This window comes from Pogona vitticeps, chromosome 4 (genome assembly GCF_051106095.1).
Source record: "Pogona vitticeps strain Pit_001003342236 chromosome 4, PviZW2.1, whole genome shotgun sequence".
Classification (NCBI taxonomy): domain Eukaryota; kingdom Metazoa; phylum Chordata; class Lepidosauria; order Squamata; family Agamidae; genus Pogona; species Pogona vitticeps.
The window spans coordinates 183,588,318-183,606,154 of NC_135786.1; the positions used below are offsets into that span (position 1 = coordinate 183,588,318).

General features: G+C 38.1%; 1 protein-coding gene across 2 annotated transcripts in view; it reads left to right on the top strand.

The window, feature by feature from the left end:
- LPIN2 (lipin 2) overlaps positions 1–17,837 on the top strand; it is a 47,066-nt gene that overhangs the window by 19,389 nt on the left and 9,840 nt on the right. Inside the window, exons 6-16 of one of the 2 annotated variants that reach the window (XM_020794513.3) lie at positions 1,084–1,207; positions 2,042–2,378; positions 3,444–3,543; positions 4,007–4,194; positions 5,674–5,767; positions 6,367–6,436; positions 8,581–8,670; positions 10,254–10,333; positions 13,139–13,286; positions 14,755–14,903; positions 15,318–15,404. In XM_020794513.3, coding sequence (XP_020650172.3) covers positions 1,084–1,207; positions 2,042–2,378; positions 3,444–3,543; positions 4,007–4,194; positions 5,674–5,767; positions 6,367–6,436; positions 8,581–8,670; positions 10,254–10,333; positions 13,139–13,286; positions 14,755–14,903; positions 15,318–15,404 — 1,467 coding nt within the window. The remainder of the gene's footprint in view (positions 1–1,083; positions 1,208–2,041; positions 2,379–3,443; positions 3,544–4,006; positions 4,195–5,673; positions 5,768–6,366; positions 6,437–8,580; positions 8,671–10,253; positions 10,334–13,138; positions 13,287–14,754; positions 14,904–15,317; positions 15,405–17,837) is intronic. The other variant, XM_020794515.3, reaches the window with a different exon arrangement.

Genomic DNA, 17,837 nt, shown 5'->3' on the forward strand with positions numbered 1-17,837 from the left:
TGTCACAGGGAGATCCAACCTGGAAATAAGGAGGAATTTCCTTACGGTGAGAACCATTAAGCAGTGGAACAGCTTGCCTCCCAATGTTGTGGGCGCTCCATTGCTGGAGGTTTTCAAGAAAAGATTGGACAGCCATCTGTCCAGGATGGTGTGAGGTTTCCTGCCTTGGTCAGGGGGTTGGACTAGAAGACCTCCAGGACCCCTTCCAGCCCTACAATAATTCTATGATGATCACATTGGACAAGTCAATGAACCTCCTTGTGTATGTCTTTAATAAACATGGTCAGTTCTAGAAATAAGGAGGTTTGCTAGTGTTATAGATACCATCCTGTTTTGGACATCTCAGATAATATACATGCCTTAGTACTAATAATTCAGATTTGATCCTGCCAGCAGTCAAATATGTGTTTAACATCTGGTTTGGGTTGAGAGTCCTCTGCTGTTTGTATTTAAACCTGCAGAATATGAGTTTGTTTGATTATCTATCCATCTATCCATCTATCCATTTATTTATTTATTTATTTATTTATTTATTTATTTATTTATTTATTTATTTATTTATTTATTTATTTATACATGCATGCGTGCATACATGCATGCATGCATGCATGCATGCATACATACACACATACATACATACATACATACATACATACATACATACATACATACATACATACATACATACATACATACATACATACATACCCCGTACCATCTGGCAACCAGGCCACTCTGGGCAGCTAAAACTAGATATACAGCACGATATCAAAACACAATAAAAATAATAATTACATACACTCAACAAATAAAAGAGAGAACTTGCAACTGTAACCATTTCAGATTTGGTATATATCTCATGAGGACAGTAATGTTGGAAACATTATACAGAAATCTGTTTAAATTTTATAGGCCTGCTGTAATTTTTTGTTTTAATTTCCAGTCTCAAAGTCTGAAACTCTAGCCTGGCTTTCTGCCTTTCCTTTAAATAAATGAATCTCTCTAAATGGGAAAAAAAAACTCCCCTTGAAAGTAGCTGCACATCATATGTCCTAAAACACAACTTTTTTTAAATTTTAACAGCACCTTTAGCAAGACAACATGTCCTAAAAGTGATTCGGAACTGGAAGTTAAGCCTGCAGACAGCTTGCTTAGAGTAGAGTCTCACATGGAATGGACATGGGGAGGCTTTCCAGAATCTACCAAGGTAACATTATTTCCCCATTGGTAAATTTAAAGAAAATCCTCTTAAATGCTGACAGGTAACACTGTTATAAACATAAATACAGCTTAGAAAGAATGTGAAGATAGCTCCCCCTTCTGGTTCATTTGAAGTTCTTTTTAAAAAAACAGTTTGTATTTTCTGGAAGTAAAATAATTGTTGTATGCCTTACATTTGCGTGGGTATGAAAGAGCCTTGTGGTGACTCCTGTTGCAAAGTTCTGTATCTTTGAAGTCTAATGGACAATTAGGCATGTGTCAGTGATAGATAGCTGTTGCTCTTTGTAAACAAACAAACATGATAAACCTATAAACATCTGTCAGTGTTGCTGCTTTAAATGGCACTTTTCTGTGTTAATGGCACAGGCTAGTAAAAACTACCTGCACTTGGAAGTTTTTGTAACTAATGGGCAAGTCTGAATTAATCTGCAAGTAGCTTGCACATTTATTCTGTTTTTTCATTAGTTTAATTTTGCACTGACATTGTTATAATTTTTAAATACTTAAAACAAGTTGTACTAGTTGCCACTGATATGGCTTGCATTGTTGCACTGCACCGATTAAGCTTGCATTGTTCTCAGCTTCCAAAATATATAACAACAACTTCAGACTATGAAGTAAACAGAAGCCTTCCCCTTTCCACTTAATGTTAGGGATATATCTTCAAACCTTGCCAGTTTCTTTCAGATATTTTGTGCAATTTATTCTCACCACTGTTAAATACAGAAATTTAGCTTATCTGACCAGCTCAACTCTTCATGTAATTCTACTGCAGAATATAGAAGCAATTTTTGGGAAAAAAAACACCATTCTTTTTCAGATAAGCAAGAAGGAAAAATCAGAGCATCCTAGAACAGCCACAATAACTCCATCAGAAAAGACTCATTTTAGGGTCATATCCAGCACAGATGCAGTGGAAGATGATGTTTTGGTGAATGATTCTGTCTGTACAGTACTAAAACCTGAACCAAGGACTCATCCTCTACTAAAGGAACTAGATATTAAAGAGAAACTTACTACTTCAGCAACAGAACCTGTTATAGAAGTGCTTCAGAGTTCATCTTCATCATACTCTGATGTTCTTCCCAGTCCATTGGTGGGTTCTACATCAGAAGTTAAGCCACCAGCAAAACTGGATTCTCCATCAAAGAGAAAAGGTACATACTTTTTATTGATTATCTGCTATCAAACTTCATTTTTGCTTGCTTCCAAATTCTTAGTCATTTTTGAGAGAGATTCTTGTATCTTATATTCTTACTTTACCTTTCTCCTAAAAAAGGGCCCAAGGCAGCTTACATCATTAAAAAATATTTGAAAGCTGAAAACAAAAGAATGAAATAAACATATTTAAAATGTTAGATAAAAGCATTTCTAAAACACATTTAAAAGTAGCAAAAAATACAAACCATCCCATTAAAAAATAAACTTCTTAGATAGCCAGTCATTAAGAGAAAAGCCTGTCTGAAAAGAAAGGTGTTCACCTGCTGGCAAAAGGACAACAAAGATAGGGCCAGCCTGCCATCCCATGGGAAGGAGTTCCAGAGTGTAAGAGCAGCAACAGAGAAGGCCCTTTCCTATGTTCCCACCACATCTTGCCTGTGAAGGTGATGGGACCAAGAGAAAGACCTCCCCTGACTATCTTAACACCCAGCATGGAGATGTTGTATTTCAGACAGTTTGGACGCAAGCCATTTAAGGACTTTATAGGTTAAAACCAGCACTTTGAATTGGTCTCAGAAACAGATCAGCAGCCAGTGGAGCCACTGTAATGGAGGGGTTGTTTTTAAAAGTTTCCCAGTCTGTGATGCATAATATAAAGTTATAGTAAATGAAATCTGTATACAGATTCAAACTGAATTTCTTCTGCTATATGCCTCACATTCTAACATGTGCAGTAGCACTCTCAAAGTCAATTTCAGTTCAATGTATGTGAATGAAAGGATAAGGTGATTTTCCCATTCCTTCCCTCTGTAACATCTTGTGCCACTAACTGAGCTTTTGCGGCAGATTGAGACCTTCTTGCATAGCATAGCATGGCATGGAGTGCATGTGACTTGAAGATTGCCCCAAATTAGATTGAGGTGCATGGCTCATTTTTTATTTGGCAGCAGTCGTAACAATGAGCACCTTTTCACAGAAACATTGCCACCAACTTAATTACAGTGTGTGATTATGTGTATATGTTCATCAGCTGTTCAAAAAGGACTTTTCCCCCCTCCCAGGGATACATAAGAGAAGCCATCACCAAGGGCCCGCTGACATATATTTGGATGACCTAACAGCTTTGGAACCTGAAGTTGCAGCTCTTTATTTTCCGAAAAGGTACTTTCTAATTGACAGGAGACCATACTGTATGCCCCAGTGAAATGTTCAGTTATATGTAGGTCTTCAGATGAATGAGTAGTTGATACTGGGCATTAGCTTTTGAATTTTGCATAATCTTGTGAATTGTAAAGAAAGTCAACACAGAAATATGTATGTTTTTTTAATGTATCTCTCCTAATATAAAAAGCATGCTTTTAAACATTTTGGCCATGAATATTTTTGTAAATTGTTTACTCATATTTTATAGTTTTGTGCATTTCTTCACTAATAATATGCCCTTTACTGAATTGAATTAGTATACATACTCTTCACATATTTATTTTTGTGCTGATACTTGAAAAGGGTGAAGCCCAGAAGGTAAGTGTTCGGTTTCACATGTTAAGGTTAAGGTTGGATTATAATGCAAATGAACACATTTCTCTCCTATCCCTAATAAAAGACTTGTTTTTCTTGCTTTCAGTGACTCTGATCCAGGTTCCAGACAGTGGATAGAGTCTGATACCCTCTCTGGCTCTCAGTCTCCACAGTCAGTTGGAAGCGCAGCTGCAGATAGTGGTACGGAATGTATGTCTGATTCTGCAATGGACTTGCCTGATGTCACATTATCACTTTGTGGAGGTCTTAGTGAAAATGGAGAGATATTGAAAGGTATGCAGAAATGTCTTAAGTTTAATAACATATAAACACCTGCATTTATATGGCTTTGAGAACACCAATTGCTGTGGAACAGTGCACTTTATCGAACTGTAAGATATGTATCATCATTTGTACTTGAAATTATTGTTCCTTTTTTTAAAAAAAAACCTAAAGTTGGTGAAAATTCTGTTCTCTAAATTCAATTTGTATAAGAATGATGCCATCACTGGCAGGGGGAGAGTTTCCATAAACAGTTTCTGCTTATGTTCCATGGATTGTCTTATCCATCTGTAATCATCTTGCACATGAGCTGTGTAAACCTTAGGACAGAAGCAGGAACTCTTTAATTGCTGAAAATCTCCTTTTACATCATCCAGCAGATTGCTAATATTTAAAGAGTTCTTCTCTGCACCAGGGCTCCCATGGCTTGCACACAATGAGACTCATTACTGACTGACTAAATCAGCCATGGGACGGCAGCATGCATTTTTTAATCACTGAAAAATAGCCCCTTGCCAGTGATGTCACCACCCTTATGCAGGTATAATTTGCAGAACAAGGTTTTGCTCATCAAATAATTAAGTAATTTAATGATGTAGTTGTCAGTTATAGCTAGTAAATGTTTATAAAAGATAGTGAAGCCATTTAGAAACTTTTAATAGTCCAAAGTGCAATTTCAACTTTCATTGCAACAGAACTACCCTGAGGGATTATCTTCCAGAGTCTCTCAACTGAGTTGTCTACAAAGTGGAACACTTTTCTTAAGGCATAATAGTCTGCTGCTGTTACTGGAATGACAGTTTTTTCAATAACACAAACTTTTTTCCCTACTGTGATTATTTCATAAATAAAATAGTGTTACAGAGTCCAAAAAACCAGACATTTCTTGAGACTTCTTTCAGCCTTTTTGTATATTAAGATTTGACATAAGTGTGCAAAAGATTCTAATAAAGTATTTATGTATATATTTATTAAATTTGTATACCACTCCATTAGTGCAGATGCATTACTCTGGGTGGTTTACAGTCAACTAAAACATTATGTATAAATAAAAATAAAACAAAATAACAACACTTCAAGAGGGGGAAATATCAAAATAAAATGTTACACGGGGCATGTAAACATATAGAGCAGCAAGGGATTTGTGGTCAATTTGCCACAGGGATGCCCGAAAATAAGACCTAACCTGAAAATAAGCCCTAGTATGATTTTTCAGGATGCTTGTAATATAAGTCCTGCCCCCAAAATAAACCCTAGTTAAGTGAAATCCCGCCCTCCACTATTGTGCATCAACCAGAAGAAGATGACATGACTGTAAAATAAAACATACCAAGAAAATAAGCCCTAATGCATTTTTGGAGCAAAGATTAATACAAGACCCTGTTTTATTTTCGGAGAAACACGGTAGCATAATAATTTAAGGCACTATTTGCAGAAGAGAACAAAAACATCTTAAGTTATGTGAATTAATAAAATAATCTTTCATTGCAGAAAAGTTCTTGGAACATATCATTACTTACCATGAATTTGCTGAGAACCCAGGACTTATAGACAACCCTAATCTTGTAATAAGGATATACAACAGGTAATACTCCTTGAAAGCTGGCTGGATAGCCTTAATGGGTTGGAGTGACTGGCCACAGAGCCAGGGATTGGGAGTTCCATTCCCCATTGTGCCTCCCTGAAGAGAAGCCAAGCAGTATAGCCTTGGGCAGGCTGCATGGTCTCAGAGTGCCTTTGGAAGGAGGGCTGGTGAGCTACCTTAGATTATTTTATACCTAAAAAAACCCCTCGGAAGTGTTCTCATAAATCAAAGTTGACTGGGTAGCATGTAATTAAATATTAATATTCATTGAATCTTTTGTTAGTTCTGCTACATTATTTTTTAATTATTTTGATTCGTTGATATATTTTCTGGCTGCCATTCTTTGGCTTCCTTGTCCCTCTGAAAAACAATGTAACATTAAAATCCTACTTTATTTCATAATTCTTTCTTGTTAGTAGAGAGTGTAAAAAGTTCTGCTGTACAGTCATAGCAGATTAAATTAAAGCTGCCAAAGGAATGAGAACAACCCAAACAAATGACAATCCTTTAGTTTACAATAAAGAATCTGTATGTTGTTTTACTTCTTTTGAGTATATAGTTTATATTTCCCTAACAAGAAACTGTCTTCTATGTAATAGGTATTATAATTGGGCATTGGCAGCTCCTATGATTCTCAGCTTGCAGGTGTTCCAGAAGAGCTTGCCACAGGTAATATAATATATATTCAAAAATACAGGAAACTAGGCTATCACTTTTGATGGATCACAGAAGTGGGAGTGGCAGCAGCATTGTCCTCTCCTCACATCCAAGTCCTAGGGGAAGCAAGAGCTGACATAATCAGGGCATATGTACAAAGTGAGATCATGCCTCACAATATGTATTTGATGTGCCTTTATGAGGGTAGAATCACCAACTAGGCAAAAGGCAAGTTGTGATACACTGATATCTCAGTTGACATGACTGTACTACATGTACATAACAAGTCAGATCTATCGGGTACCACATGCATTCCTCTGAAAATTCCTGGTTATCCCATTCTTTTTCCATATGCCTAATTGATGCATGAGATGGAGAAATAAGGGGGTGTGAGGTCACAACAGAGAAGGGGACCCCATGACTTAAATAAAGTTGCATTGATATATATGAAGGGGCAGAGCATGTGCAGATAATTGCACTCCTTCCTGTACATTATGTGAAGACTTAAACATGTTAAAATTTCAACATGATGAGTGGAAGTGCCAGAATTGTATGTACATGATGCCCTCAGAGCTTGGAACATTCATCTCTGAAAATTCATTAGTTAATGTCAGAGGTTAAAATTTTTGGCATTAACTTGCTGTTATTAAATTTAAATTAGCATTATTAATATATTAAACATTAACTTGGTGTGCTTTATACAGAAACCATATGTTAATCAATATTCTCTTATCTCCAAATGGAAAATTACGTATATGTTTCCTTTTAAAACTAGACCTATAGAAAGTAGGCCAAGTTTGGCCATATAAATGTATTTGGCCCAGAACTCCTAGAAGATATTTTAAGAATTCATATAGTTCTCAAATCTTTTAGATGTTATTCCAAAACCATCAGGAGCTCAAAAGTTGGGAACCATTGCTCTATAAAGAGCCAAATAACTATTTGTAGATACATTTCTTTAGCACAACATTGATAGAAGTCTAGGCTGAAAGTAGAAACTTGTCATGAACTTGCCTTGAAGCTACCTTCCAAGACAGCTAATGAGATCACAGCAACAAGTTCCTGTTGCATCCAAATCAGTTCAACTCAACTGTCCAGCTATAGGAGAAAAAGAAAAAAACCTAGCTGCTACCTTCCATGCATATATTTGAAAAATAATGTTATTTTGAGCTAAACTACAAAACAACAGACTGGGATGATCTGCCTAACATGGGGAAAGGGCCGAGGTAAATATAAATGATTTTCTCTTGGATGAAGAAGAATGTTGAATGTGTGACTTGTAAAATACAGTGGTGCCTCGCTTAGCGATGTTAATTGGTTCCAAAAAAACATCGCTATGGGAAAACATCGCTAAGCGAAACACCATTTCCCATAGGAATGCATTGAAAACCAGATAATCCGTTCCAGTGGGAACGGATTACCGTCCTTAAGCGAAAATCGCCATAGGAAACAATCGCTAAGCGAAATGCAGTTCCCCCATTGGAATGCATTGAATAGGTTTCAATGCATTTCAGTGGTTTTGACAGGTCCACTTTCGCTATTTTAAAGTGTCTTAAAATGTTCAAAAACTGTTTAAAATGCTTGGAATCGTTAGTGCACCCTGTAAAACCTTTGCAAACTTAATTTGGCTTTGTTCTGAGTCTTCATTAATTTTTGATGAATTTTTTCTCCCCCCATTGAAATGCATTGAACTGTAGGTTTGACAGCTGTCAATGCATTCCAACGGGGGGGGGGGGAAATTCACCAAAAATTAACGAAGACTCAAAACAAAGCCAAATTAAGTTTGCAAAGGTTTTACAGGGTGCACTAATGATTCCAAGCATTTTAAACAGTTTTTGAACATTTTAAGACACTTTAAAAATAGCGAAAACGGACATCGCTAAGCGAAACAGGGGCCCCCGAACTGTCATCGCTATGCGAGGCATGGTCCCAAACATCGCTATGCGAAATTCCCCCATTGGAAACATCGCTAAACGGAGCGCAAGATCGCTCCTAAAACCTCATCGCTAAGCGAATACATCGTTAAACGAAGCAATCGCTAAGCGAGGCACCACTGTACTGGATTCTTAAAGCCTTTTCTGACATGAGTTTTTTTAAAAAGGAATTTAATTTTCATATGTTAACTGTATATGTACACTAAATTATAATTTGTTCAGGCCACAGTTGAGTCCTGGATAAAAGACAAGATGCCAAAAAAGTCTGGGGGATGGTGGTTTTGGCGTAAAAAGGACAGCTTGATCAAACAGGTAAAGTGAATTCACCAGCTGACAATGCTGGGCCATTCTAAATAACAATGTATTAATCCAGGAACAAATGCAGTGCTCTTATTTCATTGCAGATGCCTTTATTTCCAAAGGTAAATTTAGTTTTACTAACTAGAATCTTAACCTGTAGTTCATTCCAGTCTTAAATGCATAGTTAGCAAAATGCTTTTAAAATTGAGTTCCCTGCTTTAGATGTAATAAGGAAAGGGCTGTGGTGTAAAGAAATCAAAACTGGTATATATATGTTATACTCCTGTCCTTCCTGGAACATGGTTCAGGAATACAGGTATGACACACTGAGGCCATATATTCCTCTTACAGTATGCTGGTTATATATATAACCAGCATACTGTAAGAGGAATATATGGCCTCAGTGTGTCATACCTATATTCCTGAACCATGTTCCAGGAAGGACAGGAGTATAACATCTGCAAAGGTTCACTAATTTACATTTCTGAATGGTAATTTTCTCCTTGCTTATCAGATTTTTGGAAATTACTTCTCAATTTTAATTCATTCAACTTAGTTTAAATATTACATTGCATGTCTTGTATCAATCTTTTTCTGGGAACTACTGGAAAAATGGAGAAGATTCCATTTCTTCCTGCTTGGTACTGCTCTGAGTGCCCCCCCAACCCTGAATCAAGTTGCCTTATTGCTTTGTAATGCCCGACCCACCCTTGCTGCTATGGCAGAACTACAACAGTGCATCTTAATATTTTAAACTATTTGATAACTTTTTAAATATAGCGACTAGATAAAATGGCTTACATGCATGTAATCATGATCCAGTAATTGCTTCCATCAGCAGGACCAGTGGGGATTGCATCACCCTTCTCCTTGCAGCCCTTTCCTATGCCACCCTCAAAATCTGATTGGAGGGCTTGGAAACACTCTGAAGCAGCTTTTTTGGTAGTGCAGAAGATCAGAGGGGGAAAGCTCCACTGGTTATATGCTATGCAACATTAGAGTTAATTACATTCACAGTTTTAATGTAGATTGTTAGGACTGGGATGTAAGAGAAACATTTTGATTTTGTTGTTGAAGAGTTATATCTGTGCTTTCAATTAGTAATGCAGATTTGGACTAGATATTTCAAAGACAGAGATTGGTCAGAATCTTATTAGTTATGCCTATTGGCATAACACAATCGGTGTAAATCTCACTGGCAAATTTCTGCATGTTATGAAGTTTGTGTAGGCATTTGCCATTGTGTTCCCAGTTGCATAACTCAGCATTCAACAGTAAATGCCCATGCTATTTTCTTAACTTGTGTCAATTAACCAGTGAACACAATTGCATTATGTAAGCTTAAAAAGGCAATAAGATTTTTTTTCTGTTGATTTTGTTAGTGGCCTGGGACAGCTGATAAAGCAGCTAATGATCTGTGGTTGTGAAAACATCTTTCAGCTCTTCACAACCCCAAGTGCTGCAACTACTATTTCTGAAGAACCTTTTTGCAATTAGACTGGCATATGAATCAGAAATATTGCAAATGGTTTTTTTAGGTTGCCATGCATCGTGTCCTTTGTTGATGTGGTCTTAATGTACTTTTTGTATGCTAGCTTCCAGAAACAAAAGAGGGAAAATCTGAGGCTCCAAAAAATGACCTGTCAACAAGTACGAAGGATCAAGTTGACAGTCGGTATGTTTGCTTTAAATGAGTTTAGTGTCAATTATTGATGTTTGAAGAAGAGAACAGGAATTAACTACTGAATTGTTTAAGCTAAGTTCTTGTGTCTCTGGTAGGCCACCTGATTTCCATGCAGAATCACAGAGGTTCAATCCCCAGGAAGGGGCTTAATCACGTGCCCTGCTGTCCTTTAGGTTTGAGACAAATACATCAGTTAGCTTCTCACCCACCAGGTTCAGTCCCTTTTATTTCCAGGTAGGAACTTTGCAACCAAAGATTTTAGGGCAACCATTCTTAACCTTTTCTTTACCATGGATCCCCTTTAAACATCTTTTGATGCCATGTATCACCAAATACTTAACTCAAGATTTAAAACCCTGAACTGGATCAAATATTAATTTATAGTTTCTCATGATGGTATGATTTCCTTAATCCATCCTACAATTCCAGTAAGCTTTCCAGACATTGCCTGTGGGTGCTAATTCCAATGCATTTCAAGTAGTCCATGTCACAAGATGTTCTAAACTTAAGTCTGAAATACGTCTTCAGCTGTAGTGTATACCAATGAGGAAATGAACAGTATATCTTTGAAAATATTTATCTTATGTTCGTATCTAACATAGCACAATAAAGTCGCTTTGTTATGTCTATGCTTTCATCCAGTTGCAGTGCAAAGTAGAGGGGCATGTGTATTCTTTTTAATAATTGCTCCTTGATATTGGCTGACAAACTGTTGATTTGCTTCTTAACTGTGCCATTTGACAAAGGCATTAAGGAAAGGTCCTTGCAGCTTTCTCATTGACCAATGCAGAAATCATGATTTTTGCAGTAGGTAATGTAAGTTCTTCAGATAAGCCAAAATTTAAACAAACAAGCAAAGGAAATTAAGATTTTGTTCTGCATTTCTTTTTCTTTCTTGCTTTCATTCATTCATTCTATTTTAACTGCAAAAATAGATTCTTAACCTGTGGTCCTCAGACCACAGGTTAGGAATCTACATTTTAGGGGATTCCACTCTCATAGGTTGGCAAGAAACTGATATGCCATATTATGGGAGGGAAAGCTCTCAAGCTAGCAGGAGGCAGAGCAGCCATCTCATCTCTCTGTCCTTCCTGTGTGGCTTATTTGTTGAGCAAGAAGAAATGCGAAAAGCCTCATGGTTGCCTCTCCATTGGAACTTGCCTTCTCATGCACCTTTGTGAGTCACAGGCAGTCCTCATGACTCTCACATTGAGAAGTAGGGTGCTTTTCTTCCTGCTTATTGATAAGCAGCATGGGAAAAGCAGAGAAGTGAGAGGGCTCCTCTACCTCCTATTGGTTTCAGAGTCTTCACTACCATAATTTGGCCTGGGGGTTCTCATGAAAGGCTCATCCTTGTATAGAACTCAAAGAGTGTTGTTCCCAGTCAATATGGACAGCATAGAGTGACATAAGTAAAAGTAAAGGTTCCCCTTGACATTCTTAGTCCAGTCATGTCCAACTCTAGGGGGCAGTGCTCATCCCATTTTCAAGCCGTAGAGCCGGTGCTTGTCCAAAGTCAGTTTCCATTGTCACGTGGCCAGCATGACTAGGGAACGCCGTTTTACTTTCCCACCAAAGTGGTACCTATTTATCTACTTGCATTTGCATGCTTTCGAACTGCTAGGTTGGCGAGGAGCTGGGACAAAGCAACAGGAGCTCACTCCATCACATGAATTCGATCTTACGACTGCTGGTCTTCTGACCCTGCAGTACAGAGGCTTCTGTGGTTTAGCCCGCAGCGCCACCACGTTACTCTATAGAGTGACATACACCAGTATAAAGCAGACTTGTGTGACAGTTCATCATAATAAATGCGGAGACTTGACTAGTACTTAGGGGTGAGAGATACGTAGAACATTTGGCACTGTAAATATCCCATATGTTCTTTTTTGTTATTTCACAAAGTCCTAAAACTGAAAAGAAATAAAAACGGAATTCAGTGAAATCTTTTTAACTTCAAACAAGTAGTGGTTAAAACCTTACATGCTCACTTTGCCAAAAGCTTAAATTACCCAGAAGTATGTTTCTTAATCTTCATAATGAAGACTACACTGGCCAGAATCCCTTTCACTTATGCTAACACAGGGGAAATGATATCACCTACAGAGGCAGATCACCACTAATTAGAGTCTATACAGTGATTCATCATGTGATCCAACAGTATGTACACATTGGGTGACTGCATGAACAAACCAGAATTCATGTTGGGACTCCTTAATTAGCAGCAGCCACGTTCCCTGCTTCGATTCTAGGTCTTGTGCAGAACCACAAGATTTGTGCACAATGAGGGATCACATGGGGAATTAGCAGTGACCTGGTGCTGAAGACAGTTGCCATTTTTCCTACATCACCTGAAGGTATGGAAGACTATTTTGGCCAGTATTGGTGCTTCAGAGTGACAGGCTATACTTCTGGTCCATTACACTCAATAGTATGCCAGTGATGGTACTTAAATTGTAGTATCAGGTATGTGTTCTCTAACAAAGGAATACGGGATGTAAATGGAGAAGAAACACAAATGACTTAAACCATTCAGTTTAGAGCCATACTTTTAAGAATTTTCCCCCCAAAGGAAATGTCAGTTGCATATGCAGCTTGATCCATTAGTGTCTTAATGGCTTCTCTGATCCATAAGCTTTCCATTTTTCTCTAATCCTAGGCACAGCAAATGCTTGTCCTTCTTGAAATGTTTTATTTAGATACAGTTTTGCAAGTTGTATATTTCCAAGGACCTCTTTAATCATCTCTGAAATATCTCATGCATTTTACTGTTATGTTTGTGTTATGCTATGCTAGGCCTGCAAATGATTATTCTTCCAGTGATGATGAAGGATCACAAGAACTGAAAGAATCTTTAGAAACAAATTCTGCTTCACTTGAACATCCAAGCCATGGAAATGCTACCTCTTATAAAAAGTCACTTCGGTTGTCTTCAGAGCAAATTGTAAGTGATACTGTGTTCTTATAACTGTCCTCACAGTTTTAAGTATTTAGGCATCTAATTGAACAAAATTTTCCTACAGTGCTTGACTCTGTGGCTATGCAGCTTTCCTATTTGTGGCATATCAAAGGTGTGACTTAATTTGGTGACTAACATCTTTTAGAATGATTAAAATTTAACTTACCATCTTGTGAAGAGTGAAATAAAAACAAATTTAAAAATAATATCAGAAGACTTGTAATATGTCTAGCAGAATGACCTGCCTGGCCTGCAACTTCAGAGCAGGAATGGTCAACCTATCAGCATTTGCAACCCTCTCTTCTCAATTTTCAAGTCTCTAGACATACAGAGGGACCACCCCTTTTGGGAAAATGTGTCTGGTAAAAAAAGACACCTCCAGGGGTGGTGATTTTCCTTTAAAATGAGGTGCAAAGCCTACCCCCTCCATTTTTTTTATTTTTATTTTTTAACAAAATTGGGAAGTGGGCTTTTAGCCATTCTCAGTTTTAGTGGGGAGCCCTCTGTGGCATATCAGAGGGGGATTGGCCTCTGCTGCTCTCCCCACAAATTGTCCACACCGACTAAAATAAGGCTTTCATACATATTTTAAAATCCTTTATTTAATTCCTGTATTGTTGGAGAGTGACTTGTGTGTTGCTACTTCCAAAAAGAATAGTTGACATAGAGGTCCCAAAATCCTTAGGAGCTGGTGACTTTGCTTGCCCTGACTAGTTTTCTGCAGTTTTGCAGTCATAGATGCCATTCACGAAATCTCAGAACTTAAAAGGCTTTAAAGAAGAGGAGATTTTCACTGCAGCAGAGGTTTAGGAACAATATTTCAATTGGTTAATCCTGGATTTGATTGAAATAACCATATTAATTTTTACTTGCATGCAAGTCCCATTGTCAGGCCGACGTCCCAGTCTTATGATTGCTGCTCTTTTAGTGAGATGGCTGTGGTTCTGCTTTTTAGCCTGATGCTAAATTGCGGTGATTTATTTATTCTAAGAGAAAATAAGTACTAGCACAGTATTCTAAGTTGTTATATTGTGCTGAGATGTAATGTCTGTATTTCTGTGTTCCCTTTTACCTTAACTTGGATTGGTATATTTTTTCTGTTAAAAGCTTGGGAAAGGTATTATATACTGGCTGCCATCCTGTTCTACTTGGCATACTATAAAGTTAAGCTTGAGGAAATTTGCAAGGAGTTATGCCCAGGCAGTCCACATAATGTGCCAGGTTATGTAGTTTATTATGTAACTAGTTGTGTGGCTCTGCCTGCAAAACTGCTTGTAGATATGACTTCCACATTTGTGTGGATTCTGAAGTTGTTTGCAGAATTTCAAGTTATGCAGCTGTAGGTACGCAACAGGATTTTGGCCATTATCTTCAGTTTTAAAATGTAAATTAGATTGGAAGGGAAATAACAGTTTCCTTTTGGTTAATAAGCTTATACTTCTTTATTATAAAGGAAAAATTGAAGCTTAAAGATGGACCAAATGATGTTGTGTTCAGCATTACAACTCAGTATCAAGGAACTTGCCGCTGTGCAGGAACAATATATCTGTGGAACTGGAATGACAAAATAGTTATTTCTGATATTGATGGAACCATAACCAAGTAAGCTGTAGAATGATACGTCTTAATAAATCAAAACCTGTTGTATTAAACCATTTCTACCCCAGAGATCCCACTTTCATACTTTATATACTAAAGATTAATATTTTTCTTTAAATCTTGCAATATACACCTGTCTTTTGTTTCAGTCTTTGTAGTTGTTTAGCTTTTCTTGTAAAGGAAACCAATGTTTATTTTCTTAAACATTTGTGGTTGGTAAGCTTTGAATTGCTCTGGGCTATGGAGATTTCATTCACTACTTTCATTTTTTTCTCTTCTTTCCTCCAGTCAATGTAGGACAGTATATACGGCTGTCTTCCTCCTCATTATAGAACCTAGTGCTGGTTATTTTGATATTTGATCTGATGAATGTGTTTTTATCCTTTCTTCTATATCTAATCCTTGTACTTTGTTTAGGTCTGATGCTTTAGGACAGATTTTACCACAGCTTGGCAAAGATTGGACACATCAAGGCATTGCAAAACTCTACCATTCTATTAATGAGTGAGTATCTTGCCTATAAAATAGTTGTAGAAGAGGGGCATAACTGATTATGTTAATTTGGATGACAATTGATAAAATAAAGTTTGACATTACTTCTTTATGTGTCAGCTGGAGAAAGATGCATTTTAGAATCTTGTATTCTAGTATGGAACAGTATTACTACTATGTTTTCAAGTTATATTTCAGTTGAGAGCAAAATAGGAACTAAAGTACAAAGAATTATACATACAACATGTGGAAGTGTTCTGCTGTAGGTCTTAGACTGTTATGATAACAATACAGTGTAACCCTGCCAATGATGTATATATAAGGTTTCTAATGAACAAGTAAGAGAAGGAAATTTCAGTCAGAGGACTTCAAAGAAAAAATTTTGGTTTCCTCTTTCTCCTTCTGCCCGCTGAGGGGAAAGGTAGGTATATATAAAAGTGATTTTGGTAGATGTTTGAAAGCTTCCTGCTTATTATTGTTTTGGCTGGAGAGGAGGAACACCATTGACTATCTTCAAAGCAGCTGCTGTTGTGATTGCCTGCACATTTTCTTGAATGTTGTGTCTTCCCATTGTTTACACCCTCTTGGTGCTACCATGCTTCAGCGTTGGAGGTAGTCTAAGCTTGCCCTGTACAGTGGTGCCTCGCTTAACGGGTGCCTCATTTAACGACTACTCCCCATACCGATGAAGATTTTGCGATCGCAAAAGCGATCGCATAATGTTTTCAATGGGGAAAAATCGGTTTGCGATTTTTCCCCATACACCCCATTTTCGCGCAGCTGATCGGCGGGGCTTCAGGATGATCACAGGGAAGTGCTCTCCCCCCCATCATCCTGAAGCCCCGCCGATCAGCTGGGCGAAAATGTGGGCTTTGGGATGATGGGGGAAAGCATTCCCCCCGTCATCCCGAAGCCCACATTTTCGCCCAGCTGATCCGCGGGGCTTCGGGATGATGGGGGGGAGTCCTTTCCCCCATCATCCCGAAGCCCCACCGATCAGCTGGGCAAAAATGGCGGCTTCGGGAGGATGGGGGGGAAGCCCTTCCCCCCATCCTCCCGAAGCCGGCATTTTCGCCCAGCTCGGGAGGATGGGGGCGTAGCCCTTCCCCCCCATCCTCCCGAAGCCGGCATTTTCGTCCAGCTGATCGGCAGGGACTTTGAGAGGACCACGGGGAAGGGCTCCCCCGTGGTCCTCCCAAAGGCCCCATTTTCGCACAGCTGATCGGCGGTTCCAAAATGGCCGCCTGCTGTGTTGCCTCGCTTTAGAGGAACCGAAAATGGCCGCCCTTATAGAGGATTTTCACATAAGGTGAGTTTTAAAGCCCATAGGCGTTTTAATGTGTTTTAATGTGTTTCTTTGGGCTTTTAAAACTCGATTAGCGATGAAATCGCTTAGCAACGTTTTTTCCTGAACGGATTAACGTCGCTAAGCGAGGCACCACTGTATTTTTTTCCCTCTAGTGCAGCAGTTCTTCACCTTTCCTTTACCACAGACCCCCTTTTAAATATCTTTTGTTTCCATGGGCCACCAAGATGTAATGCAGGATTTAAAATCCCAAAGTGCATCAAATATTTATTTAAAGTTTGTCATAAAGGGTCTCATCGATAGATACTCCTTGCTATAATGGCAACATGTTTTAAGATGACTGGAAGAAGCTTCATTTTGCTTTGAATGGAATGCACCTTCATCAACAGCATTGGTTATTTTATATTTCAAATTTACTGTGATAATATTGAAAAGTCACTTTACCTGACAGTAACCAAACTGTTTTATTAGCAGAAATCAAAGAAATCCTTCCTTCCTTCCTACCTACCTACCTTCCTTCCTACCTACCTACCTACCATTGCTTCAAGCCTTCATGGACCCCCTGTGAGGACGTTGCAACTCCCTGGGGGTCCATGGACTACAGGTTAAGAATGTATGCTCTAGCGTATTGCTTCACTAGGAATAATACTGTGTAAGTTTCAGAACCAAGGTCCAGTTTAAGTTAGAAACAGCAAGCAGTGTTGATGATGATGGAGATCCAACACAAGAGGAAGGGCAGTTGTATGAGGAATCATGTCGTATTGCAGTCTGTGAGTTAGAGAATGTGCAGAAGACAAAGAGAATATGAAGTAACAACAGATTTATTTTGATTCAACATTTTCTCCATTTATTTTTTAAAAACATGTATTCAGTCACTGAGAGCTACAGTGCTGTATGCTTTTGAAGATTTCTTAAAAGGCTAGTCTTTGGCATGCTTACTCAAATGTGGGAATTGGCTCTGAATAAGGATGCACGTGATTAAGCCTGAATATTGCATGGACACCACCCAAGTTAAATCATCAAATTCTGTGATTCAGACATGTTAATGCTTCTGAAGGTTCAGATATTACTTATCACACTACGAGACATTATTTTGTGGAGAAAATTAAGTACTTTTGATAGTACAGTATACCCAAGTG